Source organism: Anarhichas minor, unplaced genomic scaffold (genome assembly GCF_050575085.1).
Source record: "Anarhichas minor isolate MPS153535 unplaced genomic scaffold, ASM5057508v1 ptg000025l, whole genome shotgun sequence".
Lineage (NCBI taxonomy): Eukaryota > Metazoa > Chordata > Actinopteri > Perciformes > Anarhichadidae > Anarhichas > Anarhichas minor.
Genome location: NW_027466471.1, coordinates 4,645,121 through 4,664,851, shown reverse-complemented (window position 1 = coordinate 4,664,851; position 19,731 = coordinate 4,645,121). Strand labels below are relative to the sequence as shown.

Here is a 19,731-nt window from a genome sequence, read left to right as displayed (position 1 = left end):
ACTGTGATTAATTTTCACAGTAAGTTACTTGTCAATTGCTGCCAGTTAGTTACTGTGATTATTTTTCACAGTTAGTTACTGTGATTATTTTCACAGTAAGTTACTTGTCAATTGCTGCCAGTTAGTTACTGTGATTCATTTTCACAGTAAGTTACTGTGATTATTTTCACAGTAAGTTACTTGTCAATTGCTGCCAGTTAGTTACTGTGTTTTTTTTTACAGTAAGTAACTTGTCAATTGCTGCCAGTTAATAACTGTGAATTTCACAGTACGTTTCTTACAGTGCACCGGTACGCGACGAAAGCACACCTCCGTAAAAAACTGGTCCGACTCTGCTCTCTGGGCATGGTGTTGAACATGAAAACATTCATTACACAACGTACACACATACCTCCCATGACTTCGAAAAACACACGAGCTTAAGCCGCCAGACTTGACTGCTGTTTGAAATGTGCACTGACTCGGTGTGTCTGCTATGAGGCATTTGGGATTTAAAAGAGAGTCTATTGACGCTGCACCCTGTCGCCGCGGAACTGCCAATTTAGTGTGAATCACTCTGCCTCTTTTTTTTGCTTTTTTGTTTCACTAAAGGGCAGGTCAAAGTACAGTCAGAATAGAAATGGATCCTGTCAACTTAATTCCACATGGTAGTCATAGAAAAATGTCAATAAGACTCATTTGAAAATGTAATTTTAGTTTTTTCCGTCTCTTCCAAAGCGAATGCAAAACAGCAGATTAGACTGTGTGGGTGCAAGAACTTTGAATTTGTATAAATCCCCGTTCTACAATCGTTGCGTCTGACGCGTAAACACGAGATAAGGGCGCGAGGAGCTGCAAATAAAGTCCAGTGCCGTTTTCATAATTACTTATTCACAGATAGCTGGGATTGTTTTGCAAATAATGGAGAGGGGAGAGGCTGGCGTCACGGTCCTTATCGTAAGGAGGTTGTCAACAAAAAAGCCCCAGACCGGTCACTCATGTGCTCACATGGAGCACAAAAAAAGAGTGGAAGTCATTAATCGGCATAACTTATCGCAATAACGATTTCATATCTGTCCTATAACCTTTATGGCTAGACAAGATACAGCAATCAGTGCATGTGGTTCTTCTCAACTTTACGAGCCCTTGCTTTGTATATTTAAAAAAAAAAAAAAAAACTCAAATTTTCTCAGCTTTTATGAGAGAACTAGGAGAAAAAACATGGGAGGTTGTGGCATACCCCCGGCATTCTTCTCGCTCTTTCTTATCGTAAGTAGCAGATTAATCATTAACTTGAGCGCTATGTGCTTCCACTGCCTATGTAGGCCATAGGATAAAGCAGGTTTAGTGGGGGGGGGGGCATGTGAAATATAAAAGAAGAAAAAGATTGAATGTGACATGTTGTAATTGGAATAAGAGGGAGCCGACAGAATAACAGGAACACGTGACAATATGATGCAATTCATAACAACGGGCAAACAATAAATACTGTTGTAGTTGAGTTAGAACACTCTATAGCTAAATATTGTAGCATCTGCATTACAGCACGGACTTTTACTTCAGTACTGTACCAAGTACAAACTTGATGTATGATACTTGTACTTTACTTTGAGTATTTCCCTGTCATGCTACTTTATACTTCTACTCCACTACATTTTTGAGGTTACTATTGTACTTTTCACTGCACTACATGTATTTGAAAGCATGGGTAGTTATTTTACAAATTAAGATTTTACATTTAAATATATATATATTGTTATAGATTGAATTACCTGACAGTAAAGTAGTGGGTGGTAGTAGATTAGCTGCTGCTGACACATTAATGCATAATAACAACCCAATAATAAAATATGTAAAAGCATTGCACTCACAGTGGGCCTTGTTCTGCATGGAGTTCTTCTGATATTTTTAAGAGCATTTTGCTAAGAACACCTACACACTTCGGTAACATTTTCAACGCAGAACATTTTACAGTGTGGTACATGTACTTATACTTTAGTAAACGATCTGAATACACATCGTTCCTAAGTTTCCCACTCTAGTTCAGACCGGTAGACAGACCAGTGTCTCTATATACTGGTGCTACTCTATCGGATGTGGAGTCACTCACACACACACACACACACACACACACACACACACACACACACACACACACACACACACACACACGTGTAGCGGCTCCATTCACTCGTTTCGTTTGACCAGTGGCAACAACGTCTCGAGCACGCGAAGACGACAATGTAGCCACTTGTGGCGAAATACAACATTTACAGGCTCCGTTGTCCGTCGAAAGCTACGCGAGCACAAGTTTAAACTGCGTGGCTGCGAGCCGCAGCAGCCGACTTAAAACACACACGGGCATTTCTGTTTTAACGCTGTGTTCACACTCACCAAGGCCCCGTTCCTCCTCCCTCAAACGCCGCACGCAGACACGCTCACCACAAAGAAATGCGTGAGCAAAGTGGCTAAACAAGGTAGAACCCCATCGAGAGGGGGGGGGGGCACAGGGGCAGCGGTTGTGTTTTTTTTTTGCCAGACAAAATGTACTTACCAACGAAATAGGACACCGCAAAAAGGGGGGAGAAACGTGCCGTTCCTCTCCGCCTCCACGCCTCTATCGCTGCCTGTGTATTTTTTCCCAGAACCGCTCTCCGTGGGTCGCGTCGAAAATGTCACAGATTCCAGCAGTGGCTGTCGTCGTTCTCCCCCTCCACCACCACCACCACCAGGAATGGAATGGAATGGTTGTCCTCGACTCACGCGACCATGTTGCCTTGAACGTCGCCTGCTGCTCTCATCCGGGCTTTTAGGGATCGAGCCGCCGTCTCAGAGAGGGGAGGGGTAGTGGTCAATCTGTTGAGGGCATGGTGACACCATGTGGGGGGGGGGGGGGGGGGGGTAATACGCTTAATACCATTAACGTGTTAAGGGATGTCCCTTAATGAACAAATACATCTGCATTCAGGTCAAATCTTATTATTATTATTCAGAATATATCGAAGTGGTCACCATATATGACCATCGTCTTCTTTAACGGCAGGAATAATAATAATAATCATTTTGAATGGCATAGACCCACTCTGTTGTTTGACCAGACTCTCTCTCTTGACCTCACCATTATTCGTTACGCCTCGGTGCCAAAATGCGGTGTGCGTGTGAATGTCACGATCACTACTGGCTCGATGGTAATGTTTAATCCGTCAAGAATATCGCCAGCTATTATTGCTGTGGCCACGTGCGTAAGGCATATATGTGTTACGTAACCGGCCCAACCAGTCAACAACCGAGGGAGGGAGAGAGAGAGAAAGGAGGAGGAGGAGGAGGAGGAGGAGGGGGGTCGTTTGGAGGGTGATCAAACCAGACTCGAGGGTGGGAGTTAAACGTAGAAAATCTAAAATATACATTTATCCGTTAATTGTACTGCTCTGTCTATTTGTGTCGGTAGATTTCTCCTAAATTCACCAAACGTTACCATTAGATAATGCCTCATTTGAATATGTAAATATAATATTTCAGAATTGTAATACAACAAATATTGTCTTTATGTCAGTAATCAACTGTGGAAGTTTCATGGTGATATCCTTTCCTAATTATTTCTTACCCTATTAATTTGTATGTATTTTACAAAATGTATCTTTTAAGGCTGTTTTTGTCCAGATTGTTGATCCATAAATCTCCACTTCAGTAGCTCTTACATCCACCACACGTTCCAGTTTCATTCCTCTCTATATTCTGAAGGTTTTCACAGACGGGTTTGTTCATACATCATTCATTCCTGATTTATACAACATTTTTTTCCTAAAAACATAGCAAACTTATTTAATTAATTTATGGCTGTTGATAGTATTTTCTCATTTATTGAGTGATACAAAGAGATATACAACATTCCCTCAGTAACTACAACTTTGACTCTAATATGTCAACAAAATAATACAAGCATTTTAAAACTGACTCCAACCAAAATACCAAAAAAAAAACATTTTAAAAAACAAGATACATACTTATCCTATTCACCTGTAGTGTCTCCACTTAATTAACTAACACATGTAACCTTGAAACAGCTTCAAGTTTTAAAAGGATAAATCCCTCACCATGTCATTATTACTGGTGGGATCTAAGAAATAATTTCCCTTATGACTTCTATAAATGCTTGTTGAGACATGACTGCAGCCTTCAGCTGGTGTTTGTGTGGAACAACTGACTCTCACTGTCTCTCCATACAGATTTCCACCCACGCCTAGCTGGGCCTACCTCATTATTATTCCACGTCGGACCTCACAGCCATGGAACTCTCTCAACCTACACGAGGCCACAGCCGCAACATTTTACAAGACAACACCAAAAAGTATTTAGCCTGTCACCCCAGTGATCATACAGCAATTTGTGTATTCAAATGTTATTATTGTTTTTTTTCAATCATTATTGAGTTCCTACATCTCACCCACTCCATCCCCTGACGGACCGGCCAACACTCACAAGCAGGAAACAAAACTAAGAAAATGTCTGAGAGCCATAATAATCTTGAGATTGATAAAATACTCTATGATTGTACAACATTGTGGTTATCAGTTACAGGCGTTAAGCTCTAGATTTCTATTCATAGTCTTCATAGTGCAGGAACTGATGCCATACTTTATCATGGTAATTTATTAATCAAGACCCGGGTGTATTTAAGCTCTTCCAACTTTATAGATGAGCTATCACCAGGAGTGGCAGAAGTATTCAGATCTTTTAATGAAGTATAAGCAGCAATACTATAGTATAAAAGTACTTAGTGGCAAGTAAAAGTCCTGCATTCAAACTTCTAGTAAAAGTACACAAGTATCAGCACCAAAATTATACTTAAAAGGTTTTAACGTATAAAGATCACAAAAGCCCACACGGGGCAGGCGGGTCCAAATAACTTCAGACTTTAACTCAGGAGACAGCTGTTCCCTTCCCGTGCGAAAAGAGAAGTCAACATTGATGTATTTGTAACATAACTTGCGTACTTCAGTAACGGCACTTCCGTAGTTGTTTTACCCCAAACAACTATCTTTTCCTAAACCTAACCAATTAGTTTTGTTGCCTAAACCTAACTTACCTGTTTCCTGTGCAGATGGCAGTGTATTTTGAAAAGACCGTATGCACCTAACGAGCAGAACTTGACACCATTTGCTGGACTTTTGTTGGAAAACACGCAAATAACGAGAGGAACTTTTTCGTACGAAATCATAGGATGAGGAAGTGTTGACCAATTTAAATTAATTTATATACTTCTCGGTAATTTAACCTAAAAGTATATCTTAATCTATTAGATAATTTATATTTTGTATAAATCATCTAAATCTGCAAAAGTACCTATAGCTATAGCATAAAATGGAGATAATCGAGTAAAGAATTGTACAAGTAACTTAAAATTGCATATATGGACAGAAAGGTTTTTGAAAAGCCCAGAGTTGGTTTAAATTTGGACATGACCAAAGCCGAAAATGAGGATTGCTGGGGCTTGGTTACAGACGGTTGGATCAAATTCTAATTAAAGATGGCGGGACTACTTGTAGAAAAGATTTGTCAAATGGAACGGAGGTTTCTCAGATCTCTCATCTGTGATTTAACGATCACATTTTTACGCAAATAATTTGCTTCCGGTTCAGAAGCTTGTCAATTTTTATCATCAGCAGCACTTGTCGACCGAACACTGAAGGGCTCGACATCTTGCCCCGTCAGTCACAGTCACACAAATATCACAATTTCATCACGTTTACAGGAAATTGATCTTTGTTTCTTGCTTTCCAGGAGTCTTCTCATACCGTGGTGATTCCTGGTGGGCAACTGGGCCAACCTGTACAGTCTGTGTTATTATAATAAACAAGTGGATCAGAAAAATATTGCTGTTTTGCAGCAGGTCGCAGCAATGTTCTCACTGACAGTCAAATGTACTTTTTTGTTGGACTTACGCAATGAGCCTATGCATTGGCAAACAGTATGTAAAAGCCATTAATTAGGTAAACTGCAGCTTAGCTTTTGTCCCACAGAATAATGAGTACATTCTGTATTAGTCTCGTGTTCGGGCAGGCCTGGTTGGGCGCGGTGTTTACCACATTTTCTGAATGCACTCCCACCGCTCAAACAAAACCTTTATTCTGAACTTGTCAGGTTGATAAAATCAACAACTTGCTTTCACGTCATTCTTGAGAATTATGTGACATGTGCATGTTTTTACAGGTGTTCATACGTCAATATGTACTTTACATTTTAGAAGTTGTGTGTGATGCATTTAAGTTGACTTTTCTGCTTCTTTTTTATTTTTTTTTAGAAATGTTCCTGGCTCTCTTTTCTTGAACTTTTGTAACAACAATATTCTGGAATCTAATTTACATAACCCACAGCGCTGCGAGCTAGAGAGTCCCTACTCGAAAAGGTTAGCATAGCGCTACTTTCCATCGCTTACACCGGTGAATGAACAATACAGATGGTTCGTGTTAGTTTGCTGGCTCACACAACCGCCAACGAACACAGTGTATAGCCGATTGGGCATTTCGCTCATGGTAAGCTAACATGACACATGCAGGCACAGCAGATTTTCACATGAGAAATGTAAGCCCTCGTGTGGAATTCACATGTAGAATAAATGTGGGTTATCACCCACTGTAAAAAGGCATTTCATAAGTGATGATTCATATAGTGTGTAGGCATATGTGGTTATCAGACATTTATGCAAAATGTGTATTTATTTCCCATGTGAGAAAACCACGTCCTCCTGCAGGTTAGCTCATGCTGCAAAACCTCCTATCTTCTGCCCACCTTCTTTACAAAGTTGACATTGAACATATGAAACACTGATTACAATAATTACTTTATGGTTTTTAATGTTTAAGCTCAGGATGGGGAAAAGATCGTGGTCTTGATTAGATATCGGAAAAAGTAAACACTGACTTATGGATATAAATTCCAGTCAAAGTTGTGTGCTTTGTGCACCCAACCCAGGCATCCAACAAGCACCTGTCTCTTATGAATGTAATCTGCAGGAGACAGGCTTGTCTCACATGTCTTCCCATGTTGTTTACCCTGCCCCTATATTCTTAATCTGTCCGGTACATCAGCAAGCTCTGGGCCATAATTCTGCCCCTTTCTTCCTCCATTCCCACAATCAACGCCGAGTCAGATATTTAACTTACATGTGATTTGTGCATTATATTCGCCTGATGCTCATTCTCCTCTTTATGAGAATGTCAAGCCTTTCAAATGGACCTTTGCACGGATCAGTTAATAAATGCACCAAATATTTGCTGCCATCTTGTGGCAAAACAGGATTGTAGCTGTGACACTGACTGCTTTTCATTTTTTGGTTAGCGCTTCATCCACTTTAATATTTATATGGCCAAACTTGGATTTGCTCTAAAAATCTGCGGCTGTGAAACAGAAACCCAAATGAGAAAGAACTCATAGTCTAAGTGTCACTTAAAACATACCGTAATTAATATGATATACTTAAGTATGGATACTAATTCTCCAATCCAAGCCAAATACATTTTTTGGGGGGGCTTTTCATCATAGACAGAACACATACAAAAAGAGAAAAACATAAAATAAAAAAATAGCCAAATAATTTTATCACAGCAAACTACGTTTAAGTTTGTTATACCTCTGCATACATACTCAATTAACGCGCCATATCTGGATTGTTTAATCAGTTTAAAAATGTTTCAAATTAAATGATGTAGTTTTTTATTTGGGACTATTTTTTAGCTGGGCTCCGTGACATCCTGAGCCTCTTCAGTGAGCTCAAGGAGGATTTTGTAGCCCGCTAGGTCCGTGCCAGTGTTTCTGTTAAACTGAGATACAGACATGAGAGTGGTATGGATGTCCTCGTCTAACCCATTTTTTGTGTACCGACATTGTGACGAACTCTTTAACCTGTGTGCTTTCAGTGGTATCATTCCACGTTTGGATGCTCCATTTCCAAAATGATGCAATTATCACCTGTACAGATGGACACAGCAGGGTTAATCAACCTCACTTCAATAATATCTATATATTTTCACCTAAACTGTGAGGCAATGCACCTTAGTTATTTTTTCCAACACTTGTTCAATATGCTATGCGTTTGCTGCTGCTCCTCTTTCATGAATCGCCTCTCGTTCATGTGATTTGCATAATAAATAATCAGCTTTTCTCTTCCTCGTGAGCAACAGTATGCTCAGTATGTTTAGTACAGCCTACCATTCATCAGTTGTGGTGCGTGTACACACAGTCCTGCCCCCTGTCTCCCTCTCGCGCGCGCACGCACGAGCTACACGCGCTCACCGACACACACACACACACACACACACACACACGCACGCACACAAACATGGCGGCCTCTGTTTCACCGCTACGCTCCTCCTTCAGGATTTGTAGCCCGCTAGCGTTACCCCATCACTGCTGCCGGGCCGAACTGCGGACGCACAGAAAATGCGAGAGTCAAAGGAGACATGTTCACCAGTCGGTAACGAGGTAAACGGCGCCCCGTTCAAAACGCCGCTGTGTTTTTTCTCTTCTTCTTCGTCCAGTTAATGCACGGTTTTACTTTGCGGAGGGATGAGCTACGCTTAAGCACCGGCAAGGCGTGTGTCACGTGCGCTAGAGGATGGTGATTGACAGCGGGTTTAACCGTTCACGGTAGAGAGGGTAGGTTTAACGGACGTAGCGTTAACTTTAACGTTAGGTAAGGGGGCAATTGCATGTCTCATTAAACCAATGGTGCTGTCAACAAACGTGTCGGTATTACGTAACTCGCCGCAGTTTCTCCGGTTGTAGTTAGCTTCATTTAAGCCGTTGATGTGGGATTACCGGTGCTAATAATGACCGTATATATAGAAACACAATATTTCCACTCAGAAGACAAGAAAAATAATAACGTTCACTCATCACTAATTTAACGTTACTGTTAGTCATTTTACGTTACAGCTCCAAAGCCAAAGGTTGCATTCTCCTCCTTCTTCTTCACCTTCCTTCTTCTTCTCCTTCATTCTCCTCCTTATTCCTTCTCCTCCTTCTTCCTTCTTCTCCTCCTCATTTCTTCTTCTTCTCCTTCCTTTTCCTCCTCTTCCTTATTCTTCTCCTCCTTCAAAAGTTGTCTACAGACCGTATCAGACTGTATAGAAGAAGGATTGACCAGTGCAACCAAATTGCAGTGCTGCAAATTCTGTGTAAATTTACTTCATATAAATAAGAAACTACCCTTAATACTTAGTTTAATTCGTAGCATACACTTACATATATATATATATATATATATATATATATATATATATATATATATATTTAAGTCTTGTCAATTCAATTTCTGTCACTGAACTAACTGATTAATCGACATTGTTTCAGCTTTATTTGGAATGACACGTTGGATTTATGTCTGTTTTGCAACCTGTGATGCGCTGCACATGAGAATTCCTCCATGTTTTCACCAGGCACGCCGCTGTGGTGATTTCGGGGACAGAGTTGGCTCGCCAGCTTCACAGAGAAATCCAGCGTGATGTGGAAGAGCTGGTCGCTCAGGGCAACATGAGACCCCACCTGGGAGTGGTGCTAGTGGGGGACGACCCGGCCAGTCGCACCTACGTCAAGAACAAGACCCGGGCCGCCACCATCCTGGGTCAGATACGAGCATCCCTGAACACTGTATATGCTATAACGAGTGCAGATCAACAAACACAGCCTCGCTCTATCCTAATGCATCTCACATATTAATGCATGCGTGAATATGTAGGTACACATGGATAAACACATTGTTTCACAAGCAAAATCAACCTATTGTGTAAAGTCACGCAGCTGCAAACTAACATGCACACGGCTACATGTTGAACACGGAGTGTGTGTGATGTGTGCGTGCTCTCCAGGTATCTCCAGTGACACGGTGGTGCGGCCGAGCTCGGTGTCCCAGGAGGAGCTGCTGGAGCTGATTGACAAGATGAACCGCGACTGGAGGGTCAGCGGCCTGTTGGTGCAATTGCCACTTCCCGGTAAACCATCGGGCGCTGCAGCTGCCACGCGAGTTTTCCCTCACTGACATCAGCATTAAACAAAAGGAGCCGATCCGTACGGCTCGCTTCGCAGTGATGGATCCACGCAGTTCTTTCCTAATGAAACGGCGTTATGGTTGCTACGTGAAAATACATTTTCATTCTTGCTTTTGAACGGTGAATAGTAGGAAAAACACAGGTGTTACTCGCAACAGCGGGGACCAGCGGGCCTGAAATCGTAGCAGCTAAATGGAACTCAGCCATCATTAGTTCCATTAATCACACACGTGCGTTTCCTACTGTGACAAGTCAAAATGTCCTTCAGAGAAAAAATGACTAAACTGTGTTCCAAATTACATCCAAATGCTCTTACAGAGTAAGGACTATTGCTTGTAGTATGCTTTCAATTGGGACATGCCTTGAACTTTGACCCTCTTTCTCATATATTTGCTGCGCAAAGGATTGTGGGTCAGAATAGCCAGAAAATCATCTTGCAAGCAGCATAATGCGATCGGTGGTAGTAGAACATCCTGGTATTTTTGACATACTATGCAGTGGGACATACTAAATCTTTTTTCTGCCATACTAACTAGTATAGTAGTAGGGTAGTGGAAAGCACGGCTGTTGTTTCGAACAGCTGTTTTCAACCACTGGTGGGCCACAGCGCCATCTAGAGGGCCGCAGAGCTACTGCCCAAATGGCTAAATGAAATTTAAATTTGATTACCGTTTTAGTAATATACGAGGCTAGTTGTTTGTATTTCTAAATATGCTCAATAATTCACATCAAAAAAGCATACTAATTCAAAATAAACATAGTATAAATGACCAGTTTCGTTTTAATATCTCCACACCAACACAAACGTGTTTCAGCCACAGTTAGCTAGCTAACGTTCCCTCGGATGCAGTGACACATAATGGATCGCTGTTTGAAATGAAGTGCAGTGATGTAGGACACAACGCTGCACCAGTAAAAGCTCCAAAGCATGCGGTGAGGGAATATAAGCCTGAATACATCACATTTGGATTCATAATGTCAGCCAGCGTTGGGTAAACAGACAGCTGACAGTGGCATAACACTTTCTCATGAATCAGAATTGGGCCTTGATTTGCATGTAGTATGATGTGGTGGTCGACCATTAACCATTATGTAATATCGTTGTAACACCAATATCTCCTCTTTAGAGCACATCAACGAGCGAGCGGTGTGTAACGCCATCGCTCCGGAGAAGGACGTGGACGGCTTCCACATCGTGAACATCGGTAAGCTGTGTCTGGACCAGAGATCCATGGTGCCTGCCACACCCGCAGCGGTCTGGGAGATCATCAAAAGAGCAGGTAGACCACCACAGGAACCTCCTCCGCTCCATAACGCACGACCAGTTTTAACACTGTGTTTGTGCTGTTCTTTTTTATTTTTATTTTTTCAATTTTGTTATTTTGCTGCAAACTAAGGAGGCATTGAAGTTCAATATCAAGGTTGAATTTAGTGCAACAAGTTAATTCTGTCTTAATCATTACTTCATGCTATTATTCATTTATGTTTTAAATCATTTTGACATATATTGATAGAAGCACATTGACAGTAAATGACTCAAAAGTGCTAGCTGTGTTGTCAGCCTGTTTCATAATTTACTCATCAAACCTCAGCACATTTTTTTTGTGTGTTTTTTGCTTCACAATATTTTTAAAAGTCAACTCTGGAGGCAAAGTTAGGAGTGGCTCCTGCCTTTTCATGTCCGGCCCACTAGATGGCGCCTCATACTCATTTTTCCCGCCTCGGTCCTCTACTTGCCCAAGTAAGGGTGTAAATCATAGAAATAAAAAATAAGATATCATACATGTAGATATCCTTGTAAATATTGTGGCAGTTAAGAACTCGGGCTGAGTGTGTTGTGCCAAACGTAAATGAGTATGAGCAGTGCTGGAGAGGCCGCACAAGAATTGAGAAACCTGACACGTAATGAAATAATATGAGAAAAATGGACTCATCAAACCAGGCCGAAGGTGTCGCCGTTCATGCCCAAGTGGAGTTAGACTTTTTTATAAAAATTGAACACTTAGTTCGGTTCGGCATCTGTCGTTGCTGAGAGGCCCCGACTAAGTTTAGAGTAAAGGTTTAGAAGGCTTTGTCCCTCCTACCAGAAAGTGAGGATGAAGAGTCCCTGACAGCGTGGGTTAGGGTCCTTGACAATGAAGTTGTTATTTTTGTGTCGGTATTAACGATGAGCGCCCTCTACTCTACATAAGAGCGAGAGAACCTGATGGCTGTTTTTTCACTGTCAGCTATAAGCAGAGCAATTTTCTTTTGCACTTTCCATATCAGGCAGTGTGGAAGCTTTTGGGATGCTTTCTGCTTTCCCCTTTATTAGAATGTGTTGGGGATGAGAGGGTGAAGCTCTCTCTCTCTCTCTGCACTGCATGAACACTAAAGATGTTCAAGCAAGAAAAGAGGCCTTTTATATATGGGTCTAATATGTGCGTATACCCGTCCTCCCACTATCAATTGGGTTTAGCAAATCGATTTTTTGCACCTTGCAAACACAGAGTTCTCCTTTATTTCATAGGTGCATTCATTATTCTGAATATTTCCTCCATGCCTAAAAGGAAATGTGTTTGTACAGGCATTGAGACGGTGGGGAAGAATGTGCTGGTCGCCGGTCGCTCCAAAAATGTCGGAATGCCCATCGCAATGCTGCTGCACACCGATCGCAAGCATGAACGCCCCGGGGGTAAGTGTGTGTGCGTGTGTGTGTGAGTCAGAACTGAATTACGATTTGAGTGCAAATGATATTGCACCATCTTGGCTTTCCTCGAAGATCTTGGACGTGACCAAAGGCTTTAATGACTCCTCACCTTTCTTTAATCAAACAATAAACGCTGATGCACGTCCTGCCGGAGGAGTTCCAAGAAGGGAAGAACACCGGGGACTGGGAAGGAAGAGTACGAACAGGGCGAGACTTTTGTGCAGGCGGATCGACTGTCCTTATAAGGGCATAGGAAGTAGGGGAGAGGATTTGGAGCTGCGTGTAATTTGGGGTTTAGGTGAAGCAACGAGTTCTGTTTGACTTGACAAAGTGTAGCAGTGCCAAAGGTTGAGTGAGAATGTGCAATGTCGCATGTTATAAGTGTCCTTTTCGGCTGTCAGGGAGGATTGTCGGGTAGTTGTCGTAACTAGAAAAAGTGCTGAGAGAAACGCTTTGGAGCAAATGTTTGACATTTTGGGAAATATTCTTATTCTGTTGAATATAAGGCTTTAGCCCTCAGCCGCTTAGCTTAACTTAACTAAGCTTAACCAACCAACGCAATACGCACAAACATGCGTAAAGAGTGGGCCACCTTAAAGGGATCTCTGCGTGCTGGACCTTCCTCAGACTTTGAAGTCAATAGACTACAATCTAGCTGCAGTCCACACCGTCCATCACTTAGAGCCGTGGCTCCCAACACGGAGTCAGGGCCGAAGATCACATGGGGTGTTCCCTATGAACTAGAATCACAATAACACAATACAGAAGTGATTTAACTAGCATTCTCTCTACTGACCAGCAGGGGGCGCCTCCTCTGGTTGTATAGAAGTCTATGAGAAAATGACTCTACTTCTCTCTTGATTTATTCCCTCAGTAAACATTGTAAACATGAGTTTATGGTCTCAATCTCTAGTTTCAAGTCTTCTTCAATACAGCATGATTTAGTAAATTATGGTCCATTTAGAGTCAAACAGACCATAAAGCAGAGTATGCTTTAGGGCGGGGCTACCTTGTGATTGACAGGTCGCTACACAACCAGATCCGTATACGGCATCTCTACCACGGCGTCACTCCTCCGCATTCCAAATATGGTCACTTCCGTTCACCGGTTGCAAAAATCCAAGATGGCGACGGCCAAAATGCCCTGACTGGAGTTGAACTGGAGATCTTTTATGGTCCTGCTGTATGTAACGTATCATAGACTGATGGGGCCGACAGGATGCCTTCTTTTTTTAATCTGACGTAAAAATAAAAACATTCCCATTGAGTTTTTTAAAAACCTTTAACTGTTAAATCGCATAAGCTTGTTCACACCTTTGATTCTATTGCATACCTTCAGATTTAATTTGCAAAGCCAGCTGTCAACACGCCAACATTCTGAACAAAGTCCCACATCGCGTATGATTTCAGTCCTTATTGGCACTTCACATCAGATTGTGACTGACTGACATAGAATTATTTAGCACGTTGGTAACTTTGGCTGTCACTTTCTAGAGATTATTTTGTGGCGCTTAAAACAAGCACCTGTAGCAAATAAACTCTACTAAACACCAATATATTGGAGAAAAAAGAAGATTTTTACAGTTTTGATGAGTTCATTTTCATTTCAGGGTTGGGTCTCTTTGTCTTCTCCCTCCCTCACGCACACACACACACACACACACACACACATACACACGTATCATAAGGAATGCTCCCCGGAGGTTCGATGCGCTGTGACTTGCCTCTCCTTCCCTCTCACTCCTCTTATCTTCCTACCCCCCCCCCCCCCCCCCCCCCCCCGCGTGATCCTCTCATCACGCCCCACATTCCAGGTCACAGCTGAGTTGTGACTGTGCAGGATGTAGCCACACACTTTCAGATAGAGATCAGGATTACTGTTTTTATGTCGCTCCACCTCATTGCGTAATCACCGGCCGCACGGTGTCGTCACCGGAGGGCTTCCACGGAGCTGTGGCACGATGACTACATCTGTACACACTCTTTCTGGTGGTTTCAGTCTCACGCGCTGCGGTTTTTGAGAAATCCTCCCCTGAAACTCAATACAATGGAGGTGAATGTTGTACTGAAATTACACACCCTGAAAAAAAGCAGTTTGCTTGTACTTTTCCAAACTTTTGTAAACTCACTCTTTTCTTTTTATTAAACTGTGGCACACAATCATTGTTACCTCCTGAGCTGAGTCAGACAGATAGATCAAATAAAACAAATAACTATTAAACGTTGTTTAAAAAAATAAATGTAATAACTCTTACTTTCAAATGCAGTTGCATAAAATATAAAGATATACAGGTTTGATATTATTTAACATGAAATATTGATCAACATGCTCTTAAAAAATGTAAATGTTACCTTATGAGTACTTTATCTAAATAAAGGACTAGTTTCCATATTTATAAAAGACATTGTCATGTCTATTTAGTTTTGTTTTTCTCGTCTGTATTTCTGCATCTGTATATTCCTATGTATTGTTTACACATTGTGTATAGTGTTCTGTCCTTTGCACCAATATATATATTTTTAAAAATGAATAAAGGACTTTTCTCCCTGTACTTTGAAAACATGTATGAATGGCAGTAAATAAAATAGCAGCTGAAGTTTTTTTTTAAAAGGCATTTATTTTGTAAACTGGAGCTTGTGAGGTTTAAACTGCAACTTCATGACTTCATAAAAGTGAAGTAAGTTTAGCTGAGGACAGCAGGGGTGGTCTTTATTGTAGGATCTTTAGAGGGATAATAAGATGTTCCAGAAGAGACCCGTTGAGTTTTTGATGCATCTTCTTTTTGTGAAATGTGACGGTGCAGAAACCCTTGTGTCCTCTCAGGTGACGCCACGGTGACCATCGCCCACAGATGCACGCCGAAGGAACAGCTGAAGGAGCTGACCAGCCTGGCTGACATCATCATCGCAGCCGCAGGTAAGCACACCGTTATGACACATCTGTTCATTTACAGTTTTAAGAACTGATCACCAAAGTGACACATCCGGCACAGAGAAAAGGGCTTTCTAACTTGATTTAATAACACAGAATCATGTACACAACAAATCATTTAGCCTTAGCGCTGCAGCTAACGATTCTTGTTCAGTGTCGGTTAATTTCCTTTACGTCAAAGGTGCGTAGTAATAAGCTATCCGTGTGTAAATGTGGCAGTTTCTAGCCAAACTTGAATGGGGTCAATGAAGTAAATTATAAATGATTTCTCTCATTTTCACAACAATAAAGACATTAGGTCAAAGGTGAACCAAGAAATGCAGAATCAAATGGACATTTGTCTGAGTGATAACTGAAGACTTCCTCTTTGTTTTCACTTTCAATTGAGTGGATTAGCTAATAACGTGAGTGCATGGTTTCCCCTAAAGGACCGTACTTTTCCATGCCCTCTTCCATTCAAATGTTGCATCACAAATTAGATAAAAAATCTTCTCTAAGGGAAGTGATTCTGTATTTGTTTTCCTTTTCTTTTTATTACCAGCCTCAGGTGCACATTCCTTTAATCAGTGTTGGAAGTGCCAGAGAGAAAATCATGCGGCCTGGTACAAAGAGGAAGTTGTGAAAGTGCTCACCAGCCCTTACTTGAAGGGATCTTGTCAAATTGGCAATAATGGAGCCTGAAAAGTTTCGGTATGTGTACTCTCAGCCAACTGTGGATTACAGCTCTCCTGAAGAACAATAGCCAGTCAGTGAGTGCAGGGCAGGACTATCTGTCTCTAATTAACCGTGAAAGCCTTGGGAGGGCGCCGCGTCCTCCTTCCTTTGTGATAAGTGGAACGCTTCCTGATGACTAAAAACAGTCTTCTGGGAAGGGCACCAAAGGGTTCCAACCGTCAGTGTGTGACGTTTCCAAATGAGGAACTGACATAAGGACCCTGCACTGTGATTAAGTGAACTCCAGCCGGCCCGGTGCACAACTGTTTTCACGTCACGTGGGAATCCGCAATGCGTCTGGGGTTTAATGTTTTAATTGTCGTTGTTCTGAATTTGGTTTTGACTCAGACTTCATCTTATTGTTGAGGAGCTGTAATTGCAGTCTGGGTGGTTCAAATTGACAGCTCTCTGACAGCCAGCTTAAAAGCAGAGAGGGTTTTCAAAAATAAATACACAATGGTATAATTATTCCCTTCCTCGTAGACGGTTAGCCGAGGCGTCCTCTCATTTTTTGCTTCTGCTGGCTTTTAAGTGAACCTGTGATTAAAAGCAGGTGACGAGCAGAAAGGAAACGACTCGCTGCTGTCGCTGTTTGGTCATTTGATTAATTGTAGCGTCACGCTACAGAGGGGGGCACTACCTCAAAAGTTTTTAAAATCTGAATTATTTCAAATTGTATTTAGCTTACAAGGTGCATATTAAATTAATTTGTGTTAAATCAGATTGCCCCTAAACCTGTGTTTTGGGGTCTCCAGGAGTTGCACAGAGAGGGAAGAATGAGGGGTTAGTAGGGGCCCAGCGGATCTTTTCCCCAGGCACATTAACCCAACCATGATGTGTCCACTCATTATATGAATAGTTTCTGTCATATGCATTGAATGTGTTCCTGTTCTGATGTGAGGGATGCCGTATGCTGTACAGATTGTAAAGCCCTCTGAGGCAAATTTGTGATTTTAGATAATATAAATTGAATTGAATTGTATCCGTAGTACTCATCCCCATGCGATGGTGAACAAGAGATCAACTAATGATCATCTTCTAACTGTTCCTGGTCCTGGTTCCTGTGACTAGGGGTTCCCGGGCTGATCACAGCAGACATGGTGAAGGAGGGCGCGGCAGTCATCGACGTTGGCATAAACCGCATCCAGGTCCCGAACACGGGGAAAATGCGGCTCATCGGGGACGTGGACTTTGAGGGTAAATAATCCAAAACGTTCATCAGAAGAGGAATAAATGGTGTAAATGGTGAATATATCATTTGTAACGCAGCAGTGAACTGGAATTACCGCCTCGCCGTTGTACGCCTCCGCCAATCATTCAATATCCAGTTTATATCCTCGTCTGTTCATCATTCTATCCTCTTAGACACATAAACTGTGTTTTATGAGGTCACAGTGACCTTTGACCACCAAGTTTTTATAATTTCATCCTAAATTTCCTCAAGGTCCTTCAAACTCACGAGAACGGTACAGACGGATGGACGGAGGCATAAAAACTATTTTAAAGCAGATTTTTGTTCTTCAGGTCAAAGAAAAACCAAATTGTTAACAATTTAAAACCATATTCAACTTTGACAACCCTGCAACCCTGCTTCATACTACAACCGTGGTGTAATATGACAAACTTTTCACTGATCATTTGATGAACTTTTTGCTGCCAGTGACAATATCTCAATGGCTGAGATTACTGCATGTAATGTTGTTCCAAAGTAAAATGTCATTCTAAGCTCTGGTTCTTGGAATATAGAAAGAAAATAATGAATTAAATTTGTTTGACTTGTTGCAGGAGTGAAGGAGAAGGCAGGTTTCATCACACCTGTTCCCGGAGGCGTGGGTCCGATGACCGTCGCCATGCTGATGAAGAACACTGTGACCGCGGCCAGAAACGCACTGATGCATTAAACACACACACACACACACACACACACACACACATTCCTTTTATCGACTGATGCTGAGTACAAACAGTGTATGCATACGTACACACATACTTATATCAGTTCATTTAGTTTTACACACATTTTAGCAAACATACTTTCATTTCAAAATTCACGAGCTCAAAACTTCATACCTGCTGGGAAACTTACTTGATATGTACTTTGTTTATACTTTGAATGTTATTATTTATTTAATTTATTAATTTCAGAGTTCACTTTTTAAGAATTTAGATTCATATTTTTTCTACTGAAGTTGTTTTGGTTCATTGTTGAACATTCCAGATTCTCTGGAAAAGGAATATTAAATGAAAAACAATGCCGTGCCAGTACTACCATCTCTGTCTTTTTTCCCTGATTTACTGTAGAGAAGGAGAGATTATCCTATTAAGTGATTTCTCTGCATGAAGAATGTTATGCATCACACAGTTATTCCCTGTAAAAAGCCTCGATGTGAAAATCACAGAATGATAAAGTGAAAATGAGTCACATTGTTATTCTTGAAGGAGATTATGTTACCACTTTCTAGAAGGCATCGTTGCCAAAAGGGTTTATAAACTGTAATCAATGATTTTACAAACGATTAATAAACATTTTAATGCTTTATATATTAGTTACGAGAATTCAGAAACAACTTTTGGGTTTAGTAGATCTGATGTTGTGATCTATTGTAAGCTCCCTGGGAAATAACAATTTGAGTCATATTTAACTGACTTAACTTATTTCATCTTCCACAGATTTGCTGTAATTCATCACATGTATCGCTTGAAAAGTGAAAATTGGGAATTCAATACTAATACAGCAGGAGTAGAACGGACATTGGACTGTTTTTCGTAGTCATTTGAATGGTACAAAAGAAGATAACCGTTAGCTGTTATGGTGACAACGCACAACAGTGTACAGCTCGCTGGGAAGAGAGCGGACGGGATGGCCGGCTAGTTAGCTCGGTAGCTTGTCCTTCTCCACAGCCGTGGGGAGAGAGGCGGAGGGACCGTTAGACCCACCAGCACAGCTCATTTTCTGTAACCAGTGTAGCATTAAAGCATGGCGTAAATAGCAAGCTAGCTAACTAGCCAGCGACTTACCGTGAGTCGGTTTTGTTGATATGGAAGTGAGCCAGCTACAACGGTCGCAATGGCAATGGTACACATAAAAATGGCCGTCGCTCGGACAATCCTGCCACATTGGTTTGAATGGGAATGTCAGGGTTCTACTCGTATTCTATTTCTATGGGGAATTCATTCAATGACTTTGAGAGTTTGAGTTGTTGATCTGCGCGCAACTATTCAAGATAGTAAACATGTAGAGAGAAGATTATTATAAATGTAGCTAAAAAACAAAGCAAGCGTCAAACCCAAAAGTTATTATTAATGGTGTGTGACAGATCTATATGTAAAAATTACTGATTAACCATTAATATGCTACTAATTAGCACCCA

General features: G+C 41.4%; 2 protein-coding genes across 2 annotated transcripts in view; one reads left to right on the top strand and one right to left on the bottom strand.

Moving 5' to 3' along the window:
* slc20a2 (solute carrier family 20 member 2) overlaps nt 1-2,723 on the bottom strand; it is a 56,922-nt gene extending 54,199 nt beyond the window's left edge. Inside the window, exon 1 of the mRNA XM_076099578.1 lies at nt 2,534-2,723. The gene's annotated coding sequence lies outside the window, so the exon portion shown is untranslated. The remainder of the gene's footprint in view (nt 1-2,533) is intronic.
* A 5,594-nt stretch (nt 2,724-8,317) lies between these two features.
* Nucleotides 8,318-18,261, top strand: LOC142957546 (bifunctional methylenetetrahydrofolate dehydrogenase/cyclohydrolase 2, mitochondrial-like). The gene is made up of 8 exons (XM_076099445.1): nt 8,318-8,460; nt 9,417-9,601; nt 9,846-9,968; nt 11,153-11,305; nt 12,592-12,699; nt 15,539-15,631; nt 17,432-17,557; nt 18,146-18,261. The coding sequence occupies exons 1-8, from the start codon at nt 8,318-8,320 to the stop codon at nt 18,259-18,261; spliced, it is 1,047 nt and encodes a 348-aa protein (XP_075955560.1).
* The last annotated feature ends 1,470 nt before the right edge of the window (nt 18,262-19,731 follow it).

Bases quoted from the DNA above. Each gene is read 5' to 3' on its own strand.
- LOC142957546 (XM_076099445.1), top strand. From the start codon at position 8,318: ATGGCGGCCTCTGTTTCACCGCTACGCTCCTCCTTCAGGATTTGTAGC. The intron at 8,461-9,416 runs GTAAACGGCGCC...TGTTTTCACCAG, and splicing joins GTTCACCAGTCGGTAACGAG to GCACGCCGCTGTGGTGATTT. The intron at 12,700-15,538 runs GTAAGTGTGTGT...GTGTCCTCTCAG, and splicing joins CAAGCATGAACGCCCCGGGG to GTGACGCCACGGTGACCATC.